This window comes from Oryctolagus cuniculus, chromosome 2 (assembly GCF_051225735.1).
Source record: "Oryctolagus cuniculus isolate XC-2025 breed Fujian yellow rabbit chromosome 2, ASM5122573v1, whole genome shotgun sequence".
Lineage (NCBI taxonomy): Eukaryota > Metazoa > Chordata > Mammalia > Lagomorpha > Leporidae > Oryctolagus > Oryctolagus cuniculus.
In genome coordinates, this window is record NC_142868.1 from 134832299 (window position 1) to 134852117 (window position 19819).

The 19819-nt window shown below is 53.8% G+C and overlaps 2 protein-coding genes across 3 annotated transcripts; one reads left to right on the plus strand and one right to left on the minus strand.

The window, feature by feature from the left end:
- Nucleotides 1-934: 934 nt before the first annotated feature.
- Nucleotides 935-5402, plus strand: PRADC1 (protease associated domain containing 1). Its single transcript, XM_002709745.6, has 5 exons — nucleotides 935-1057; nucleotides 3469-3569; nucleotides 4079-4188; nucleotides 4435-4602; nucleotides 4824-5402. The coding sequence occupies exons 1-5, from the start codon at nucleotides 991-993 to the stop codon at nucleotides 4942-4944; spliced, it is 567 nt and encodes a 188-aa protein (XP_002709791.3). The 5' UTR covers nucleotides 935-990; the 3' UTR covers nucleotides 4945-5402.
- A 437-nt stretch (nucleotides 5403-5839) lies between these two features.
- On the minus strand, nucleotides 5840-19472 carry SMYD5 (SMYD family member 5). Of its 2 annotated transcripts, XM_002709747.6 has the most exons (13): nucleotides 19269-19472; nucleotides 15158-15266; nucleotides 14448-14587; nucleotides 13912-14033; nucleotides 11814-11883; nucleotides 11162-11266; nucleotides 10046-10108; nucleotides 9775-9845; nucleotides 9404-9510; nucleotides 8976-9032; nucleotides 8054-8148; nucleotides 7378-7448; nucleotides 5840-7280 (listed from the first exon to the last, which is right to left on the minus strand). In XM_002709747.6, the coding sequence occupies exons 1-13, from the start codon at nucleotides 19362-19364 to the stop codon at nucleotides 7121-7123; spliced, it is 1266 nt and encodes a 421-aa protein (XP_002709793.1). In that variant the 5' UTR covers nucleotides 19365-19472; the 3' UTR covers nucleotides 5840-7120. The 2 variants fall into 2 exon arrangements, with proteins under 2 accessions (XP_002709793.1, XP_089183669.1); XM_089327543.1 differs by lacking the exons at nucleotides 13912-14033; nucleotides 14448-14587 and having other exon boundaries at nucleotides 19269-19381.
- Between the last annotated feature and the right edge of the window lie 347 nt (nucleotides 19473-19819).

Sequence of the window (19819 nt, forward strand, 5' to 3'; positions counted from 1 at the left end):
TTCGCTACCACCGAGTCGCTGTGCCTAGAAAGGCAGACACTGGAGCTAAGGGGGCGCTCTAGCGAGGGGCGTGGCTGATCACGGGGGTCGAGGGTTTCAGTCTCGCGTCTCTCGTTGAGCGGGGCGGGGCGGGGCAGGAGGGAAGGGGAGGCGGTCCTTTCTCGGCCCAGAGCACCTACTAACCTTCATTCAGTCCCCGAAAGCCAGACCACGGCATTAATGAATCTCCGGGAGTGAGCTCCTTTACGCCTCACAACTCTCAATGCGTGTGTACCATGATTGTGCCTACTTTACACGCGAGGGACGTGGAGCTGGCGGCTAACAAAGGTGTTAGTCACAAGCGGACAGGGGAGCGCAGCGGGCCTGGGAACCTGGCCCCCATGGCCGATATCTGGCTGCGCACTAGCCAGAGGCTCCTCGTGGTTGGGGTGCAGAGTCGTGGCCCCAGTGCCTTTCGACAGTGGGCAGAGGACCACCGGGGCGCCCGACGAGAAGGCGGGAAGGAGAAAAGCACAGCCTGATAGCAGGCAAATCGTCTTTGAGCGAGGCGGCCTCGGGGAGGATCCGGCCCGACACCGGGAGAGCTGACGGCGGCTCAAGCGAGTCATGCGGGGTTCCCACCTCCGCTTCCGAGTGCTTCCACGTCCGCCCGCCCTCGCTCCCGCCCACCGCTGGATACAAATATAAACTGGGAAACGCTGGGGCGGGCCTAGGGTGGAAGCCGGCAGTAGCTATTAAGAGTTTACACCAATGAGCCCTCAGCCCCACTTCTCTCAGCCAATAGGAAGTGGGCTAAGGAGCAGAGACGGAAAGTGTGGCTAGATGAGCAGCTGTCAGAGCCAATCACCCATAGGCCTCGTTTCCGTTCGCCAACCGGCAGCGAGAGCGGGTCTGTGGGCGGGAGGCCACAGCAGCTGTCAGGCTAAAGTCCGACGAGCTACGCGCGGCTGGCCGCCAGGAGGAAACGCGGCGCCCGGCCGGGCCCTGGAGATGGTCCCCGGCGCCGCGGGCTGGTGTTGTCTCGTGCTCTGGCTCCCCGCGTGCCTCGCGGCCCACGGTGAGCGGCAACGGGCGGGGCTGTGCAGCGGGGTGGGGCTGGCCGTCCAGCTTGCGTGCTTCTCGGGCCGGGGGCCACGGGTCACCTTGGGGACCCCGCAAGTTCGGAAAGGGGAAGGTCCGGGGTCGGGCAACCAGAGTGAGGGGGCCCTTGTCCCCGGGGACAGGAGCTGGGCGCTAGGCTCGGAGCCTTCCGCTCCCCACACCAAAGCAGATCCCCTCAACACGCCCCCGCCCTCACCCTCTCCCCTAGGCTGGCGCCGACCCAGGCGACTTAGGGCGCGACCAGGAGGCACGGAAGACAGCTAGCGATGCTGCAAGCTGGAAATATGTGAGCATTCACATACAGAGACAGGGCCACACATTGCTGCACGTGGACTCACGCCCACACACTGTCCATCCGTAGCGACACAACATGTACGCCTGTACACAAACGTGAGCACACACCGATATCCCACGGTTTACTCCGACAAGCGCATTCAAAGGCCGAGCAGGGGTGTGCGTGCGGAGGGGGTGTTTAACACTAGCCTAGAAAGGTTTCCTGAGGGTGTATCCACTCCCAGGACAAAAGGCTCCAGGGCCCAGGAGTAGGTCAGTGCCTGGGTGGTGGACTGGGACAGCTGAAATCACAGCCGCAACCCTGGCGCATAGTTTGTTGACTGGCTAATAGATCTGTGGCAGCCACTTCCATCCTCAACATTGCTTAGTCCCTCTGGGCTAAGACAACCAGGGACTCAAGTCCAAGTAAAACATTAAACTGATGCTGAAGAGGAATTCCCATATCCCAGGAAAACCTGGTTATTCCAGCAATTCTCCTGCTCAGTGCAGTGCAGCTGGACGTAGCTGTTTATTCAACAAGCTTGAGCACCTACTATATCCTAGATACTAAACAAGGCACTAGGGATTCACCACTGACTGAAGCTACAAATTTGCCATCCTTGCCCTGGTGGAGGAGGCAAACATTAAAATACTGTGGATCCTGTAAAAACGGTATTACAAATGACAGTGAACGCATCAGCTGAAAAAACGCACATTTTGGATGAGCAGAGGGAAGGGCAATCATGAGGCCGATTTCTCTGAGAAAATATCACCGGGGCCAGTGTTGTGGCATAGCAGGTTAAGCCACTGCTTGCAATGCCGACATCCCATACCTGTGTGCCAGTCTGAGGCCTGTCTCTGCTCTGCTTCTCATCCAGCTCCCTGTTAATGTGCCTGGGAAGGCAGCAGAACATGGCCCAAGTGCTTGAACACTGCCACCCATGTGGGCAACCAGGATGGAGTTCCTGGGTCCTGGTTTCAGCCTGGCCCAGACCTGGCTGCTGTAGCCATTTGGGGAGTAAGTTAGTGGATGGAAGACTCTCCCCCAACTCCTGCCTTGCTCTTTCAAAGAAATAATCTTTAAATATATATATTTATCTATTGATATATAAATACTTCTGTAATATTTATTGTGTATTATATTTATGGTACATATTTAAAGAGGAAAATGACATGTAAGGTCTGTCTGAAGGGCAGTAGGAGTGAGCCAGGTGAGGAATGTGGGAGTGTGAATTCAGTGTGAATAGGGAGCCTTCCACACAGAGGGAAGGGCTTGCAGGAAGATCTGGAGAACTAGTATGGACCAGCATGGCTTGAACATACATGACGCTGGGGCAGTGGCCAGGGGCAGGTGGGCCACACTGAAAAGTTTAGATTGTAAATGCAGGGACGTCACTAACTGCTAAGCTGTTCTAAGATCCCTGGTGGTTGTCAGGGGACTAGACCTGAGGGAGTAAGCATGCAGCCAGGTAGGCCAGTTAAGCATCTGGAATAGTCAGGACGAGATGACAGTGACTCAGCTGGGGTACAGCAGTGGGACCAGAGGGTTTTATGTGAGAAGCAGAGAGACAGTCTCAGCTGGAGCGAGGCTAGGCTGAAGCCGGGAGCCGTGAACTCAGTCTGCGTCTCCCATGCGGGTGGCTGGGACTTGAGTACTTGAGCCATCACTGCCTCCCCGCATCTGGCATCTGCATGTGTGGGAAGCTGGACTCCTGAGCCAGAGGCAGGACTTGAATCCAGTACTCTGACATGGGATGTGGGAGTCCTACCCACTAAGCCAAATGCCTGCCCCTAGTGACAGTATCTCCACCCTGAAACTCCCAGGCCCATGCCAGAACCAAGACGGATTAACCCCATGGCTGTCTTCCTGGCTCACCTGAGTAAGCAGCAGCAGCAGCAGCAGATACAAAGCTGTGGGGTTACTAAAGCTGTTAACTCTGTCCTCCCGAGGCAAACATCTAGTCCACTTCCCTGGTGGGGAAGGGAGGGGGGCAACCGGTTCTAACCAGCCCAGAGGAAGAGACAGGGCCCAAGCTGGGAAGCTGCACAAGCTTGTTCCTGGGAGGCTGTTCATCTGTGCTCTCTACCCCTCAGGCTTCCGCGTCCATGACTATTTGTACTTCCAAGTGCTGAGTCCTGGGGACATCCGATACATCTTCACAGCCACGCCTGCCAAGGACTTTGGTGGTATCTTTGTACGTTCAGTGAAGCCGGGTCTGTGATCCTCAGCCTCCCCCTTGCCTTGCTCTCATCCCACCTGAGTGCTGGGACAGGGGAGGGAGCAGAACGCAGCTCTGACCCCAGGAGCTGCAGTGCAGAAAGGAAGCACTTCAACTACTCCCCTAACACAGACCCAGGCGCCTTGCGGAGCAAACTGGCACTGGGGGCTGTGAAATAGTGAAAAGGGCACTAGCTTTCACTGCCTGCTCTACCTCTGCGCTAAGCCTCGAGGCAACTGACTTCCCCTCCTCGGGTCTGGGCCTGCAGCCAATTCCCCTACTTACCTCACAGAGAGGCTGGGTGAGGCAGCACAACCAGACAGGCCTGGGTGAGAATTAAGTATAAATGCACAAGTGCCTGGCAACACAAACTCCTGCCCATTTCCTCCGCCCCTTATGAGGTGCCTATAAAGACGGCATGGTCCGCCCAGCCCTCGAGCAGCCATGCTTCCTACGCTCACCTGTCCAAACGTCTTACTTTTCAGCACACAAGGTATGAGCAGATTCACCTTGTCCCTGCTGAACCTCCAGAGGCCTGTGGCGAGCTCAACAACGGTTTCTTCATCCAGGATCAGATCGCTTTGGTGGAGAGGGGGTAAGGAGCGGGCAGGTGTGGGGCAGATTCTGGCATGCTCGTCACTGGTGGTGCTTTGAAATAGCTGCTTTTGAATCCATCATTTTAACGGCTTTTAAGAACTATCTTAAGGTTACCCATGCTTTCAGCCATTTACTTATGAGCTTTGGTAACGAATGCTTCACAGTCCTCCTTCCACCCCCCCGGGGAGTTGGCCTGGGGCAGGGGCAGCCCCCTTCCTCTGGGTTTCATCGTCACCTCTTCCAGGGGCTGCTCCTTCCTCTCCAAGACCCGGGTGGTGCAGGAGCACGGTGGACGGGCCGTGATCATCTCTGACAACGCAGTGGACAATGACAGCTTCTACGTGGAGATGATCCAGGACAGTACCCAGCGCACGGCTGACATCCCGGCCCTTTTCCTGCTTGGCCGAGATGGGTGAGGGCTCCTTGTTTGTGGCTTTATCAGCACCAACTGAGGTGCTGTGACTCAGGGAGGTCAAGGGTCATTACCAGACCCTTCCCACAGGCTTCATCTTGGGGTGCCTCAGTTGGAAGGCAAAACGTTCCTGGGCTCTCAAATTCCCAGTGACGGGGACAGTGGGGCATGTTGGGTTGCCAAGAAAGTGACCATCACCACCTCTCTTCACGCCCTCCCAGCTACATGATCCGCCGCTCCCTGGAACAGCACGGGCTGCCATGGGCCATCATTTCCATCCCAGTCAATGTCACCAGCATCCCCACCTTTGAGCTGCTGCAACCGCCCTGGACCTTCTGGTAGAAGAGTTGGGTCCCACATTCCAGCTCCAAGAGACTCTGGGCTGGGAAGGGGAAACTCTGGGATTCTGCTATTTCCAATTTGGGAAGACCATCTGGGGACAGTGGAGCCAATTAGAAGAAAATGGGCTTGGCCTTGGTGAGGCTGAGGGAGGGAAGCCAAACCACTGGCATTCCCTTCCACGGGGCCAAGGATGTCTCATGCTACAGGAAGTGGCAAGAGCCAGGCCCCAAGGCTTCTGGCTAGAATCTGGACCAAAAGGAGCTGAAGGCAGGAGGCCTGAGAGCCGTCTATGTGACCTGTCACATGCCACCTGGCTCCAACCCCTGCTTCCCCAACCCAGGGTCTCCCCACAATGACCTTCCCAGCAGTCGCTGGAGTGATTTAAGGAACTGGTATTTGGGGGCTCAATAAACCCTCACTGACTTTTTAGCAATAAAGCTGCCTCATTGGGGTTGCAAGTGTGTCCTAGAATAAGAGCATGTGAGTGGGAGGGCCTTCACACTTACTCGGCTGGAGCCATACCAGCATTTTGAGGAAAGAGAACAGGCCAAGAGGAAAAGGACTTGTCCAAGTCACTTCAGGACCAGTGCTCAAACTGCTGGTCTCAGACCCCAACACTGCCTCCTGTGCAAGAGCTGAGGAAGCTGTATTCAGCTCCCCGGGGAGCACTCAGCCTGTAGCCTGGGACTGGGGACCCAAAAGGGAGCTCTGTAGTCCCTTGGCTGTGGGCACAGGGATACTTGCATGGCAGAATGTAGGTGAGACAAGAGATGAGCTCCCATCTCCCACCACTGCCTGGTATAACCTGTGCCTCTGCATCCCCTCCCTTCCCCCATGACTGCTGCATGCCCTGGACAGCCTGTCCAGCCATTCTGCACAAAGCGTTCCTGCAGAGGCCTGTCACCACTCACACTTTATTGAGAACAGTGGGCAGGCGGGGCGGAGGGGGCTGGCTGCTGTGAAGGAATAAGGACCCGAAAGGTAAGGTGCCAGCCAGGCAGGCTCCCCTTGGCTCCATGACCCAGGGAACGGCCTGTGGGGTGGGCACCTACCCTCCTTGGGATCCCTCAAGCAAGGGGATGTGGCAAGCTTCTCTGGGCAGGTAGGCAGGAAGGAATTAGGAGTGAGGGTTGCAGTTTTCACAGCAGCCAACCAAGGGGAGTGCTCCCGTGAGGCAAGGAAGGACACAGTTGGGGACAGTCACCAAGGATCCAGCCCAGCTCCTCTGGGTTTCTGGAAGACTTCAGTGTTCCTCTATAGAGGCCCTAAAGATGGAGACCTGGGCCAGGCAAACCCTCCCGTGACCCACCTTCACTGCTCTAGGAGAGGAGGGATCTGAGGTAAAGGAGCACAAGCCTGTCACTCCCCCAGGCTCAGCCGTGCTGCTTGAATCCCTGGTGGGAAGGGGATGTAAGAAAGGATGGCACTCCCACATACACCCCTCCTGAAGAAGGCAGAGGCCTCTCCATACCCCATGGCGCCAGCCATTGTGCCAGGGCCTGAAAGGCAAAGCACGAGGTACAGGGATCCTGGAGTCTAGGGAAGGGGTTAATCGCTTCCTGACGCGTCCACGAAGCCAGGGATTGGGAGGATGGAGGGAAGCCTCCAGGTCCACCTTCCCCAGCAGAGAGCCTAAGGGTGGGTGCTCTGGAGGCCCAGTGCTTCTTGCCTCTCCCCACTGGGCTAGTGGTCAGGCAGTTGCCTCATCGGCTAAAGCCATGGCCAGTGGAGGTAAGGAAGAAGGTAAGGGCACCTCACCGCCTCCCCTGTCTGCTTCAGTGAAATCAGTCTCTCTCAGATTTGCCACTGTTAGCCCCTCAAAAGCGATCAACAGCAAGAGAGGAGAGCAGAGCAGAGCAGCTTCAGGTGGATGGCAAGCGTGGGCCAAGGGCCATAGGGAAGAAACGGTTAGGCCCCGATCCTAGTTCCAGCCCCACACCCTAGGGTAGAATAACCCAGGGGCAGGCCTAAAAGGCTCAGTGACAGCACAGGGCCTGAGCCAACTCAGCAGCAGTGTCCAGGGCGTGTGTTCTGATGAGGGTGGGAGGCCTGGGGTCCAGCCTCAGTGCTACCCTCTGGCAGACAGAGCTGAAGGGGAAAGCAGGCAACAGGAGCGGGGAGTTCCTTCCACTGAGGAAAGGGTCCCCTTTCTTTGCAGGGTCTGGACAGGACCACATCACACATCAGTCATCTCATCCCCGAGCTCTGCATCTTCTGGCTCTCCTTCTTCCTCTTCTTCCTCTTCCTCTTCTTCCTCTTCCTCCTCTGAGGTTACATTGGGTTCATCAGCCTCTGCCAGGCATTTGGGGCAGGAACAGACAAACAGATAGTTCTCCCTAAAGGAGTAGGGGGATGGCGAGAGTGAAAAGTCAGGCAGACACTGGGATGGAGGGCCCCAGAGCCCGGCAGCCCAACCACACCCTTAGCTGGCACCTGAGGATCTTGTGGCGGCTGTGGCGGCTGCGCTCTCGCTGACAGCAGTCTAAGTAGCTGATACAGATTTCCTGCAGGCAGAGGAGAGATGGGGTCTGATGCTCTGTGCTCTATGAGATGGAAGAAGGAGCTCCCCAGCAGCTGCCCTGTCTTCAACCACTGCCCCATCCCCAGGAGCTAGGCCTGAGCAGCCCTGAGATGCAGAGGAGACTGGTCAGCCTGAGGCCATGGTGAAAGCTCATCAATGGTCAAGGTCTATGGCTGACATCAGAGGTTATCCTATGTGATGCTACGTGCTCCGGAAGAAGATTCAACCAGGCTCTGTGCACTGCATTCTCTGCCCAGACGCCAACTCTGTATCAGAACTCTATGGCCCAAGCCACGGGTATCTTCCGCTTTCTTAAAAGTTACAGATCCGTTGTTTCAAAGGTGGCTGGGGACAAGAATCTGGCCACACAGCTGTCCCTCAAACACTGCTCAGATTTTCTGGAATTTTTTTTTTAAGAAGTGGGGTGAGGTTTACCCATGGGCAAAGAGACTAGGGTCCAGAGAAGGTAGGGATTCATCCCAACAGCCTGAACTCCCAAGGGCTCCAGCCACTGCCACTCCAGGTTCTGGGGAGACCTTGCAAGGCCCACTGCCCACCCAACCCTCCAGCAGCCCCTGGCCCCCTCACCTCTCCTGGCTTAATATCCTCCAGGGCAGTGACATGTAAAAGGAAGTTGTTCTCTGGGAAGGAGGTCTCTGCATTGGGGACACAGCTATGGTTGCCTAGAGCACAAGGGACAGGTGATGAAGATTATTGGCTTAAAAAAAAAAAAAAAAGCCTCAATTCTGCAGAGCATTAGTCCCCTGATTTCTTACTCTGATCCCTGCTGGGGCTGAACAGGGCCTAGACTCCACTTCCCAATTCCCCAGCCAGTGTTCTTTCCCGAAAGCCACAGAGCACAGGTACCCATGCACTCCCACATCACACCTCACTGCAGCCCCCCATGACCAGCCAGCTCCAGGCTCAGCCACACTCCCACTGCTTTGCAGAGGTGGGGACAGGGCTCTGAAGGGATGTCCACCCCGGCTGGCTCCAGGTGCTCTGAGAACCCAGTCTGAGAGTGGCCTGGAAACCTGGGAGGAGGGGCTTGCAGGGAGGACACCAGAGGGTGGGAGCTAAGATCTAGAAAAGGCAGTTGTTGGAGCTGGCCTTGCCCCTCTCCACCAGGTGCTGATGAGGCCCCTTCTGGCCTGTGCTCCCTCTTCCCAGGACCCTAGGGCCTTCCCAAGTCCCTCTCCAACCCCCAGTCAAATCTTACAGGGCAATGATGGTGCAAGTCAGAGCCTGTGCCTGTCTCAGCACAGAGCCTGGCCCGCTGTAAGGTTTTATATATAAGCATATAATGAGGTGCAAACAGCAAGGAGGGAGGGAGGAAGAAAGGGAAAGGAAAGAAGAGAAAAAAAAAAACAACAAAAAACAAAACTTAACCCAGCTCCTACGGTCAACCCTACCAGCCTAGAAAGAGCCAGCTGAGAGGTGAACTGAGGCTGTGGGGCCAACCAGGAAAGGCAGACCCCTGGGCCCCGCCTGCTTCAGCACCAGGACTCACAGCAGCTCTGAAGAACAAAAAGGCCGGATCCTTCGCAGTTCAGAAACTCGCCAGTTGCTGCAAGACAGTGATGTGCACGTGTCAGTCTAGCCATTTTACAGGTGGGGAAAGGAACCTCGGCTCACAAGGACAGGTCCTGGCTCCACTTCCTGTCACCCCCCACACCGAGGTACCCAGCCCCCACTGTTTCACCTCAGCTTGCTCCTGAGGCATAAGCCCTGCTTTTCTGCTATAACATCACCCTGTTTGTCCAGCATGGAGCCCCTGAATGGAGCACAGGGCCACTTCTCACCTGTGTGTCCTATGGGCAAACCTGAAGCTCTCCATAGGCATACAGGGATTCCTTCCCCCCACCACTAACTCAGAGCATCCTGGGAGACTGTGTCGGCCACCTCACTGGGGGCTCTCCAAGGCCCCAGCTCACCAACCTGCCTCGATGTCCTTGTACAGCTGATCAATGAAGGCGTCCAGCTGCTCGCGGTCCTGAGGCTTCAGCTCCAGGGCATCACAGGCATGGACCCACTGGCTCAGGGAGCTGGGGACCAGGCAGGTCGTGGTTGGAGAGCAAGGAGCAGAGGTCACAGAGCTCCCCTCCTCCACCTCATTTCTCCAGCATACCAAGGCTCCCCAAAGCAGACCCCACTGCCTCCCTCTCTCTGTCTGCCCACCACTGTGTCCAGTTCAGTGCTCTGGCCAACCTACCCCACCCCATTCTTGAAGGGAGCCTGTGGCTACCTTCCTGAATCACTCTCCACCCTGAGGAATCCATTCCATCTCTCTGGAACATTTCTCTCCTAACCTGGTCCCGATTCCTTGGCCGTTGGTCCCAACCAGAGCAAAGAGAGACCGGAATCCATCTGGAGTGAACCACTGTGGAGGGGAGAGGATGGGAGGGCTCAGCAAATAGCCACTTACTCTTCATGCAGACACAACACTCTGTGAAGCAGTTCTGGCCCAACTCCAGAAGAACACGTTGGCTGTGGCTGGGCTTCTCAGAGGTGATGCAAACTCAGGTGCTCCTAGTGAGTGGAAATGCCAGGCAGCCACCGGTGCCACCCTCCCACACTCACCTGGCTAAGTGCTTCCTCATAAAGGGCCTCTGTGAAGAGTCTCCGCAGAAGTTCCAGCTGGCCCTGGGTTAGGGGAGGCAGAGACTTGTATTCCAGGGGTTTCCGGTGAGCCCCCAGATAGGGCCCAGAAGACAAGACAAAGGAAGGAGACAGGAGGGCCAACTCTGTAGACCAAGCTTCCCCTGGGATCTCTGGTAGGCTGCTGACCTGCTCTAAGCCAAGGGTGAATCCAAATGTCTCCCCACTTCCTAGGGGCTGGGCAGCCAGGCTCAGAGCATTTGTCCTCAGTCCCTTCCCTCCACCCACTCTGGTCTTCAGCTGGGCTGGGCTCTCTCCCTTCCCTGAGGACTTGCTGCCCACATGCCTCCCTGCCACATATCGGACCTCCTCAGGCAGCTCCCATGTGGAAGTCGGCTGTCTCTAGGGATAATGTATGCACTTTGCTTGGGAACAGGCACTTCGGCAATTTCACATGCACACCCCAACCCTCCATTTTTCACTAGACCCAGTTTACCCACTGCTGTCCCCTGACTGGGGCCCTGCCTTCCCACGCCAGGTAAGCACACTTGCAGGGCAAGGCACCCAAGCCCTCCTTCCTCTGCACTGCCCTACTTCCATACTTCCCAACTTTAGGTCCACATCAAGTCCAGAATTTAGACAGTGGCAAGAATATAAGCACTCAGGACTGGCACTATGGCATAGTGGGTTAAACCGCCACCTGCAGTACTGGCATCCCATATGGGCACTGGTTCAAGTCCTGGCTGCTCCAGCTCCCTGCTAATGGCCTGGGAAAGCAGTAGAAGATGGCCCAAGTCTTTGGGCCCCTGCACCCATGTGGAAGACCTGGAAGAAGCTCCTGGCTCCTAGCTTTGGATTGGCCCAGCTCTGGCCACTGCAGCCATTTGAGGAGTGAACCAACAGATGGAAAATCTCTCTCTGTAATTCTGCCATCCATATAAATAAATCTTAAAAAACCAAAAAGAATGTAAGTTCTCTGAACTGATTTTTGGGCCCAGGTTCTAATCTAAAAGACCAAATGTGGAGCTCCCAACCCATAGCCACAGACATCCCAGGCTTTAGGGAGAGGGAAGAAACAGGTCATGGGAGAAGACTAACCTTGAATTTGTCCCCCAGGAGTTTGTGGACAATCTCTTCTTCTTCATTGGCCGTCTTGTTACAGAACTGGGAGAAGAGCCTGAGCCAACGGTCCTTGTCCTTAGCCTGCAGTAAACACACGGACTTCAGCGTCATGGACACCCATCTCCTTACCGCCCTTCTGCCCACGTGAGATGGCTAGTCCACGTCTCCAAAGCCTTGGCCGTCAGGGAAATATCACCATCTGTGAGCTCAAGAGGCTTCCTCCCCAGCTAGAACAGAGCTAGCCAACTCAACCACATGTGGGAAAGTAAGAGAAAGAGACTGAAGGATGACAGTAATACTAGTAGGGGGTCAGAGTGGCTGCTCTCACTTTATGTTAGACACACAACCCTGAAAAAGTGATCTTATACTGAATGCATGGATTGCTGCTACAGAAGACATCTTCCCGAAGATGAAAAAAGCTACAGGCAACATGAGCCCCCCCCCCCCCCAACTCCCCACGCCTGATTTATGTTTAGCACACTCCTACGATTCTACACAGCAAGCAGTTCCACTTTGGGAAGCCAGGAAGAAACCTGTGTCCAAGCCAGGGCCTTGATGTGAGGAGGAGACTGAGAACAAGAGCTGAATGGGGCCAGAGTCGGCTCCCTGGGAGGATCAGGGGGCTCACCTGCTTCACTGTGGCCACCATCCGGGCCATCAACATTATGCTTGCAGTCTCAGGGGGGTAGTGAACACTCCTGGGGAGAAAGGAAAGCTTGGCTCAGAAATGTTCTTTCTCCCTAGTGATACAGAGAAAGGGAAACACTTTTTTTTTTTAAATAATCTTTATTTATTTAATTATTTTATTTATTTTAAATATTTATTTATTTATTTTAAAGTCAGAGTTAGAGAGAGAGAGAGAGAGAGAGAAATCTTCCATCCACTGGTTCATTCCCCAAACGGCCACAACAGCCAAGGCTGGGCCAGGGCAAAGCTACGAGCCAGGAACTTCCTCCAGGTGCCCCACATGGGTGCAGGGATCCAAGCACTTGGGCCATCTTCCACTGCTTTCCCAGGTGCATCAGCAGGGAACTGGATTGAAGCGGAGCAGCGAGGATATCAACTGGCCGGCACTGCTAAAGGTGGCTTAACCCACTGCACCACAGCACTGGCTCCAGGGTTAGACTTTTTATGTGCTGTTGGTGGGAATAAAGATTAGCACAGCCACTACAGAAACCAGTATGAATGTTCCTCAAGAAATTAAACAATCAAGGTATCCATGCATGGATGAATGGATAGAGAAAATATGATATAAACAGAATGGAGTATTATTCAACCACAAAAAATAATGAAATCGTGTTTCATTTATGGCAACATGTAATGGAGCTGGAGAATGTTATGTTAGGTTAAATAAGCCAGGCACAGAAAGACAAATATCACATGTTCTCTCACATGCAGAAGCTAAAATATTGAGAATTCCTGCAAAGCTGGACAGGTAGGGTAAAAAGGGGAGCAGGGTAGGGGAAGGGGTCAGATAACAGATACTAAGAAAGGAGGAGTAAGCTCCAGTGTTCTACAGCACAGTAAAATGACTTTAATTCACAATAATTACATACTTTGGAGCTGGCACTGTGGCGTAGTGGGTAAAGCCACCTCCTGCAGTGTCAGCATCCCATATGGGCGCCAGTTTGAGTTCTGGCTGCTCCATTTCCAATCCAGCTCTCTGCTATGGTCTGGGAAAGCAGTGGAAGATGGCCGAAATTCTTGGACCCCTGCACCCATGTGGGAGTCCTGGAAGAAGCTCCTAGTTCCTGGCTTCAGATGGCCCAGTTCCGGCCATTCAGCCACCTGGGGAGTAAACCAGCAGATGGAAGACTTTTCTCTCTGGTTCTGCCTCTCTATAACTCTGCCTTTCAAATAAATAAATAAATCTTTTAAAAAGTAGTTATATACTTTTTTTTTTTTTTTCAGGCAGAATGGACAGGGGGAGAGAGAGAGACAGAGAGAAAGGTCTTCCTTTTGCCGTTGGTTCACCCTCCAATGGCCGCCACAGCTGGCACGCTGCAGCTGGCGCACCGCGCTGATCCGAAGGCAGGAGCCAGGTGCTTCTCTTGGTCTCCCATGGGGTGCAGGGCCCAAGCACTTGGGCCATCCTCCACTGCACTCCCTGGCCACAGCAGAGAGCTGGCCTGGAAGAGGGGCAACCGGGACAGAATCCGGTGCCCCAACCGGGACTAGAACCCAGTGTGCCGGCGCCGCAAGGTGGAGGATTAGCCTATTGAGCCACGGCGCCGGCCAGTAGTTATATACTTTATAACCAACTAGAAGAGAGGAATTCGAAGGTTCCCAACACAAAGAAATAAATGCTGAAAGTGTAGAAACATTATGCAATGTACACATGTATCCAATTATCACCCTGTACCCCAGAAATATGCATAATTATTATGTGTCAATTAAAAGCTAAGAAAGGAAAATGAAATTCTCTCCATAGTAGCTGAGCTCAGGGAAGTCCAGCCTGATGGCTACTGAGAACCCTTCCTGCCAATTCCATCTATGGCCAGGTAGAGGAAGTCACAGGCAGGGACTTAAGGCAGGACTCTGCAGTCCTATAGGCTCAGTGGGGCTCTTCCTAAGATCTTTTGCTAAGGATAGCTGGACAGGCAGCCCAGATTAAAGGTGTTGGGACCTCTGTTTAAGAAGGGAGGAAGGATCTGGGGGCTGGAAACCTAATGAGCCCGGGCAGTCAGGGAGGGCAGGATAAGGGAAAGGAGGGGGATGGGACCTACCTCCATGCCTCCTGCAGCTTATTGAGAGGATGCAGAGGGTCATCCTGGGAGGGGCCTGGGCACAGGACCTGGTGGTATTGCTCAGCAGCTGCCAGCCGACATTCTGCACTGCAGTACATCACCTGTTGGGGAGGTTAGCATCCCAGGATCCAGTGATGGGGAAGGGGGGTGAGGCACAGGCTTCCCACGTGGTCCTCACCTCCCGCATTCCTGCCACACAGTCCCTGAGCTGCAGCTCACTGATACTATGAGATGAGAAAACATAGGGTACTCTGGAACCCATGAGAGAAGCCCCTAACCCAGGCTTGGAAAGCCACAGGAAGGGAAGAGAGCTTTTCAGGCAGAGGAAGAAGGCAAGCACCCAGCAGGCCCACAGCTGGCACAGGGAAGATGAAACTGGAACAGTAACCAAGCCCTTTCAATGTCTTACCTGACGTTGTGGCTCTCAAGGGCCAGGGCCAGATGGGTCTCTCCAGAGAATTCAGCTAAGGCCTCCCTCATCTGCCCCCTTCCAGGAATACCCCACAGATGCTCACCTGGCAGTGGGGGCAGTTCTGGTGGAGGTCCTTGCGCACAGTGCACAGCTCTGGGTGAGGCAGAACCTGGCCTGGCTTCCCGGTCAGCCTCTGCGCATTCTCTTCGGCCTTCTCCAGTGCCCGAAGGCAGTGGTCACAGGCTGAGGGTGCGAACCAGACATGACAATGTGTCTCGAGAGCCACATCTTTCCTTTACACAGCAGCAACCCTGGGCTAGAACGATGCCTGGCACGTTGCAGGTGTTCCACAAAAAATGTGGGGAGGGACTGACACTGTGGTATAGTACTTAAGCCGCCGTCTGCGGTGTCGTCATCCCATATGAACATCAGTTTGAGTCCCAGCTGCTCAACTTTCAATCCAGCTCTCTGCTATGGCCTGGGAAAGCAGTGGAAGATGGCCCAAGTGTTTGGGACCCTGCACCCACGTGGGAGACCTGGAAGAAGCTCCTGGTTCCCGCCTTTAAATTGGCCCAGTTCCAGCCGTTGCAGCCATTTGGGGAGTGAACCAGCGGATGGAAGATCAATATCTCTCTCTGCTTCTCCTTCTCTCTCTTTCTAACTCTGCCTTTCAAAAAATAAAATAAATCTTTTTTAAAAAAACCAAACACCTGGAGTCCCAGAGCCATCGGTCAGTAGGCATGCATGCAGCTCTCTTCCATGCACAAAAGGGACCAGTTCTGGAGCCACAAGGAGTGGCTAAGAAGCACTCACCTCGGTAGCGATAAAGTGCATTCCAGAGAAACTGTGCAGCCACCAAGGGCCGTTCAACAAAGATGGTCTCCCCCTTCCGGATCAGCTGCGTGGCAAACAGCCCCTTTCCCTAAGAGGACAGAGAGGGAACAGCAGAGCCCTAAGCAAGGGCACAGGACCGTGGCGTGACCAACACCAGTCCCCAGAGGCTGACCAGCATTGGCCCAAGTGCCGTTCTCTGAGCAGAGATCTCTGCCTCCGAGGGCTCACGGAGAACAGTCAGCACCCTTCATAACTGCTCCTCTGGGGAGGAAGCTCAGACCCACTTTCACTTACGTGCATTCAGAGAGGAATGCCTGGGACCAAGAGGAGCCACCTCAGACCCCTCAGAGGAGCGGATTGTGCAGAATGGCCAGAGGAGAGCCAAGGCTCTTGGCCCCTTGAGGCCTCCCGTTCCAGGACCTGCTAACAGCAGAGCACCCTTCTCTGAGTCACCCACATGCCCCTCCAGGATCCTGGCAGTGGCGCTGCTGAGCAGGGTGGTAGAGAAATCTCATCCCATGGATGTCTACTCCAAGGAAGAATGTGCCTTCCTCCAGGACCAGCTGAGGAACCGTGGCACCTGGCACAGTGCCTGGCACTGGGCAAGTGCTCAGGGGTCACACTGAAAGGAACGAGCTCTTCTAGCATTAGTCCCAATGTTCCCTTGCTGTGTGCCTTTGAGCCAATTGCTTTGATTTTTTACATCTGTTTCTCATGTGAAAAGTTCATATTACAGTAAGTCCTACCAGGTAGTTAACCGGATGCAATGACACAGAACAAGCTAATTACTTTAAGAGTTCCTCACAATTCAGTGTGAAGTAAATGGACTGGCAACATGGGTGTCACTGTGGATGCTGTTAGAAACACAGAACCTCAGGGCCGGCGCTGTGGTATAGTGGGTAAAATTGTCACTTGCAGTGCCAGCATCCCATATGGGTGTTGGTTTGAGTCCCGGTTGCTCCACTACCAATCCAGCTCTCTGCTATGGTCTGGGAAAGCAGCAGAAGATGGCCCAAGTCCTTCGCCCTGCATCTACGTGGGAGACCTGGAAGAAGCTCCTGGCTTTGGATGGGTCCAGCTCTGGGCATTGCAGCCATATGGGGAGTGAACCAGCAGATGGAAGACCTCTCTCTCTCTTCTGCCTCTGCCTCTTGGTAACTCTGCTTTTCAAATAAATAAATAAAATCTAAAAAAAAAAAAAAAAAAAAAAAAAAAAAAGAAAGAAATGCAAAACCTCAGGCCTCATGTCAGGCCTGCTGAATCAAACCTGCATTTCAACAAGATGCCTGGGTAATTCATAAGCATATTAAAATTTGAGAAGCACTGGTCCAGAATACTAGACACCTCATGGAAGGGAAGTAGGACAACCTGCCCTCTAAAATATGCAAGAGGACTTGGGCAATGGCTTCAAAACCCAGGCACTTACCAGTCATGCTGGGTACTTAGTCCCACCGCTCACTCAGATAAGACAGGCAATGTCCCTGCCAACACTGAGCAGCCACAACAAAGGGAGAGAGAAAAAAAGCTTGGCCCGGCAGCAAAATGCCCTGTCACTATAGCATCCCAAGTAGCCTCCTGCTTCCTTTTAGCACTGGTGCTGTCAGACAGTGTGCCTCGCAAGCTCACAACAGACCAGGACAGGCCCTGAGCAATCCCTAAGCCGCAAATCTCAACCCTAACAGCGCAACAGAAGAGGTGGAATGAAACCAAGGGGCAAGGCAGTGGGCATACCCTAGGCTGTCTTCCTCTTCCTGGAAGCCCTGCCCCCAAGCCTTGTAGTCCTAGACACCAAAAAAAATGGAGTGAAATAAAAAGTTGGCCCTCCTCTATGGGTCCAATCCCACACAAACAAGGACCCCCATTGTCTCTAATATCAAATCTCAAAATTGGACAGATATAGATCTCCTCCTTGTTCTGGAGGACCAATGCAGAAAAGAGTTAGCAATCAAAACAAAAGGAAAAGAATCAGAGTTGTTCTTTCATAAACCCATTCCTCCCCGCAAACAGATGAAGGCATTTGTTTTTCAAAACTCAGCTCTAATTCCTAATATCAAGAAACATGGAGAGCACCGAACCTGTAGGGAAAGGGTACAGACCTGAAAACACATTTCCAATGTGAAGAGGCCATTTTAAGAAAAGACTATAAAAGTTGATTCAACGGTGATTTTCTAGAAAAATACAAATGAACAAAACTGAATTCAAAAGGCAGAATGCCCAGTCTGATAAACAGTGCTGCCATCTGCCCAGCATGAACTAGCATGACATTCCAGCAGGTGTCACCACACCTGGTCAGGTGCTGGTGTGCCTTACATGGGTGATGTCCCCGGAATAACAGTTGGCAAGTTTTTGAAAACCACTCCTGCCAACATCCATAAAAGCAATAAAAACTTGCCCAAAACTACCCCCATGATGCCCTCTGTCAACAGAGTTTCACGAACCAGCTGTCTCAAACTTTCAAAAAATAAGTCACTTCATGCTATTTAAACTACTGAGTTACAGAGAAAAAAATAGAAAGCTTCTCTATTCTATAAAAAAAAAAAAAAAAAGTTGAACCTGCATGCGATAACCTGAGAGAGAGAGCACAAACAAAAAACTCACACACCAATCTGACCTAACGACTACAGATGCAAAATCCCAGTATAATCTATCTTGTTACCAAGCCCAGGTGGGAGTGTGGGTTTCTCCAGCAGATAAGGTGAGGGCGGGGAGAAGGTGTCACAGGACAACTGAACAAAGAGAGTGCAGAAAGGAGGAGGCTGACAGAACAGGCCTGATGAAGGCAAAGGTGGAACTGAGACACTATCACACCGTGGGCCACCCAGTACCACCACAAGCTCTGCATACTGAGCAGCTAAAGAGACCAAGGATGCAAGGGAGGATAGGAGTGCTCAAGAGAACAAGGAGGGATTGGTGCTGTGGCATAGCGAGTGGGCCCCTGCACCCACATGGGAGACCCAGAAGAAGCTCCTGGCTCCTGGCTTTGGATGAACCCAGTCGGAGAGTGAACCAGCAGATAGAAGACTTCTCTCTCTCTCTCTCTCTCTCTCTCTCTCCCTCTCTTTGCCTCTGCCTCTCTGTAATTCTGCCTTTCAAATAAATAAGTCTTAAAAAAAAACATAACAAGAGAGGTGAGGTTGTGAGACTAGGTCAACAAGCAGATGCTGAGAGCAGGAGACAGAGGACTAACATCTTGGGCAAGGACCAGAGTCACACAGCCACCACACCCGATGTTATTCAATCTCACTAGGAACCAAACAAATGAAAATGAGAACAGAACAATACCATTTTGCACACATCAAATGAAAAAGATAACCAGGAAAGAAAACAGTGATGATATGCACAGAAATTGAAATCCAAGGCATCTGGCCCCAGCAGTGACAAATCAGATACAACAGAAAGGGTCCATGAATAGGGATAAGTTGAGTAAACTGTTCTTATATAGAAACAGGCTCACTGATACTAATGCACCAAAAGGCAGCTTCTAGGATGTCATTTTAACAGACACATCTTTGCAGGAGTAAGAGGGCTGTGAATGATTACCTTTTCTTCCTTTATATGCATTTTTTCCTACAACGAACTTTTAAAAAACACAATAAATACGACACAATGACGTCACCTTCTTGCTTAAAGCTCTTCAAATGCCTCCACCCACCCACCCCCGGGCCTTCGGGCTCTGGTCCAAATTCCTCAGCACTCCAAGGGTCCAGCCTCTCTCCTCCTCCACTCAGAAAGTTCCCTGAAGAACCACGCTTTTTATACCTCGGTTCCCCGCCCATCGCTCCACGGCCCCACCAGCAACGTCCCCAGACCGGCCCGGGAGGCCCGGCGCCCACCAGCCCTGCCCCGAGCAGCCGCCGCACGGCCGCAGGTGGATGGGCCGCGATCCGCCGCGCACCGAGGCTCTCGAGGCCCGGGTCCGCCGCGTGACCGAGCCAGGAAGCTGCGCGCGGTGACAGATTGGAGCCCCCAGGGTAGGGCCGCAGCATTCGAACCGCACAGGCGCCTCTGGGCTCTAGGTGTGGGGTCCCGAGGAGCTGTTCTCAAAGCCGGGCGCGGCGGGGGCTCCCAGCGGGGTCCGCCCAGGCCTCACCTTGGCACTGCTCACGAAACGGACTTCCACGGAGACCCGAGCCGGCCCTGCCACGCCCACGCAGAAAGAGAACACGTCGCACATGGAGGCCGCCATCTTGGGCGAGCCTCCTCCTTCTGACCCTTGACCCCGCCTCGACCCTGGAGGCCCCGCCCCTCCCAGGCCCCGCCTCCCGCGCGAGTGTATTCAGGTTTGCCAGGGTTTGCGCTCTAGCGAGTCCCTTAGTTCGTTGAATGGGTGGAACTGGGCCTGCCTTTGTGCGTGTACACCTCTGCGGTTTTGTGTCTGTGCCTCCGTGGTCGGCGTGTGCGTCCACCAACGTATGAGTGCATAGATGCATCTGAGTCTGTGTACTAACTCCTGTTGGCTCTGCCCACACCGTGGCCCGTCCTAATTGAGTAGACGATTTTTTGTACCCAGCCGAGGCTTAGGCCAGCAGAGGGCAGACTTCTCTCCTCTGTGACCCCCCAACCTGAAGGCTGGGACTAGTTTGTACCCTGGGTCTGACCCACACCACCCCTGAGAGCAGTCAGGTGGGGAGCGGGGTTGGG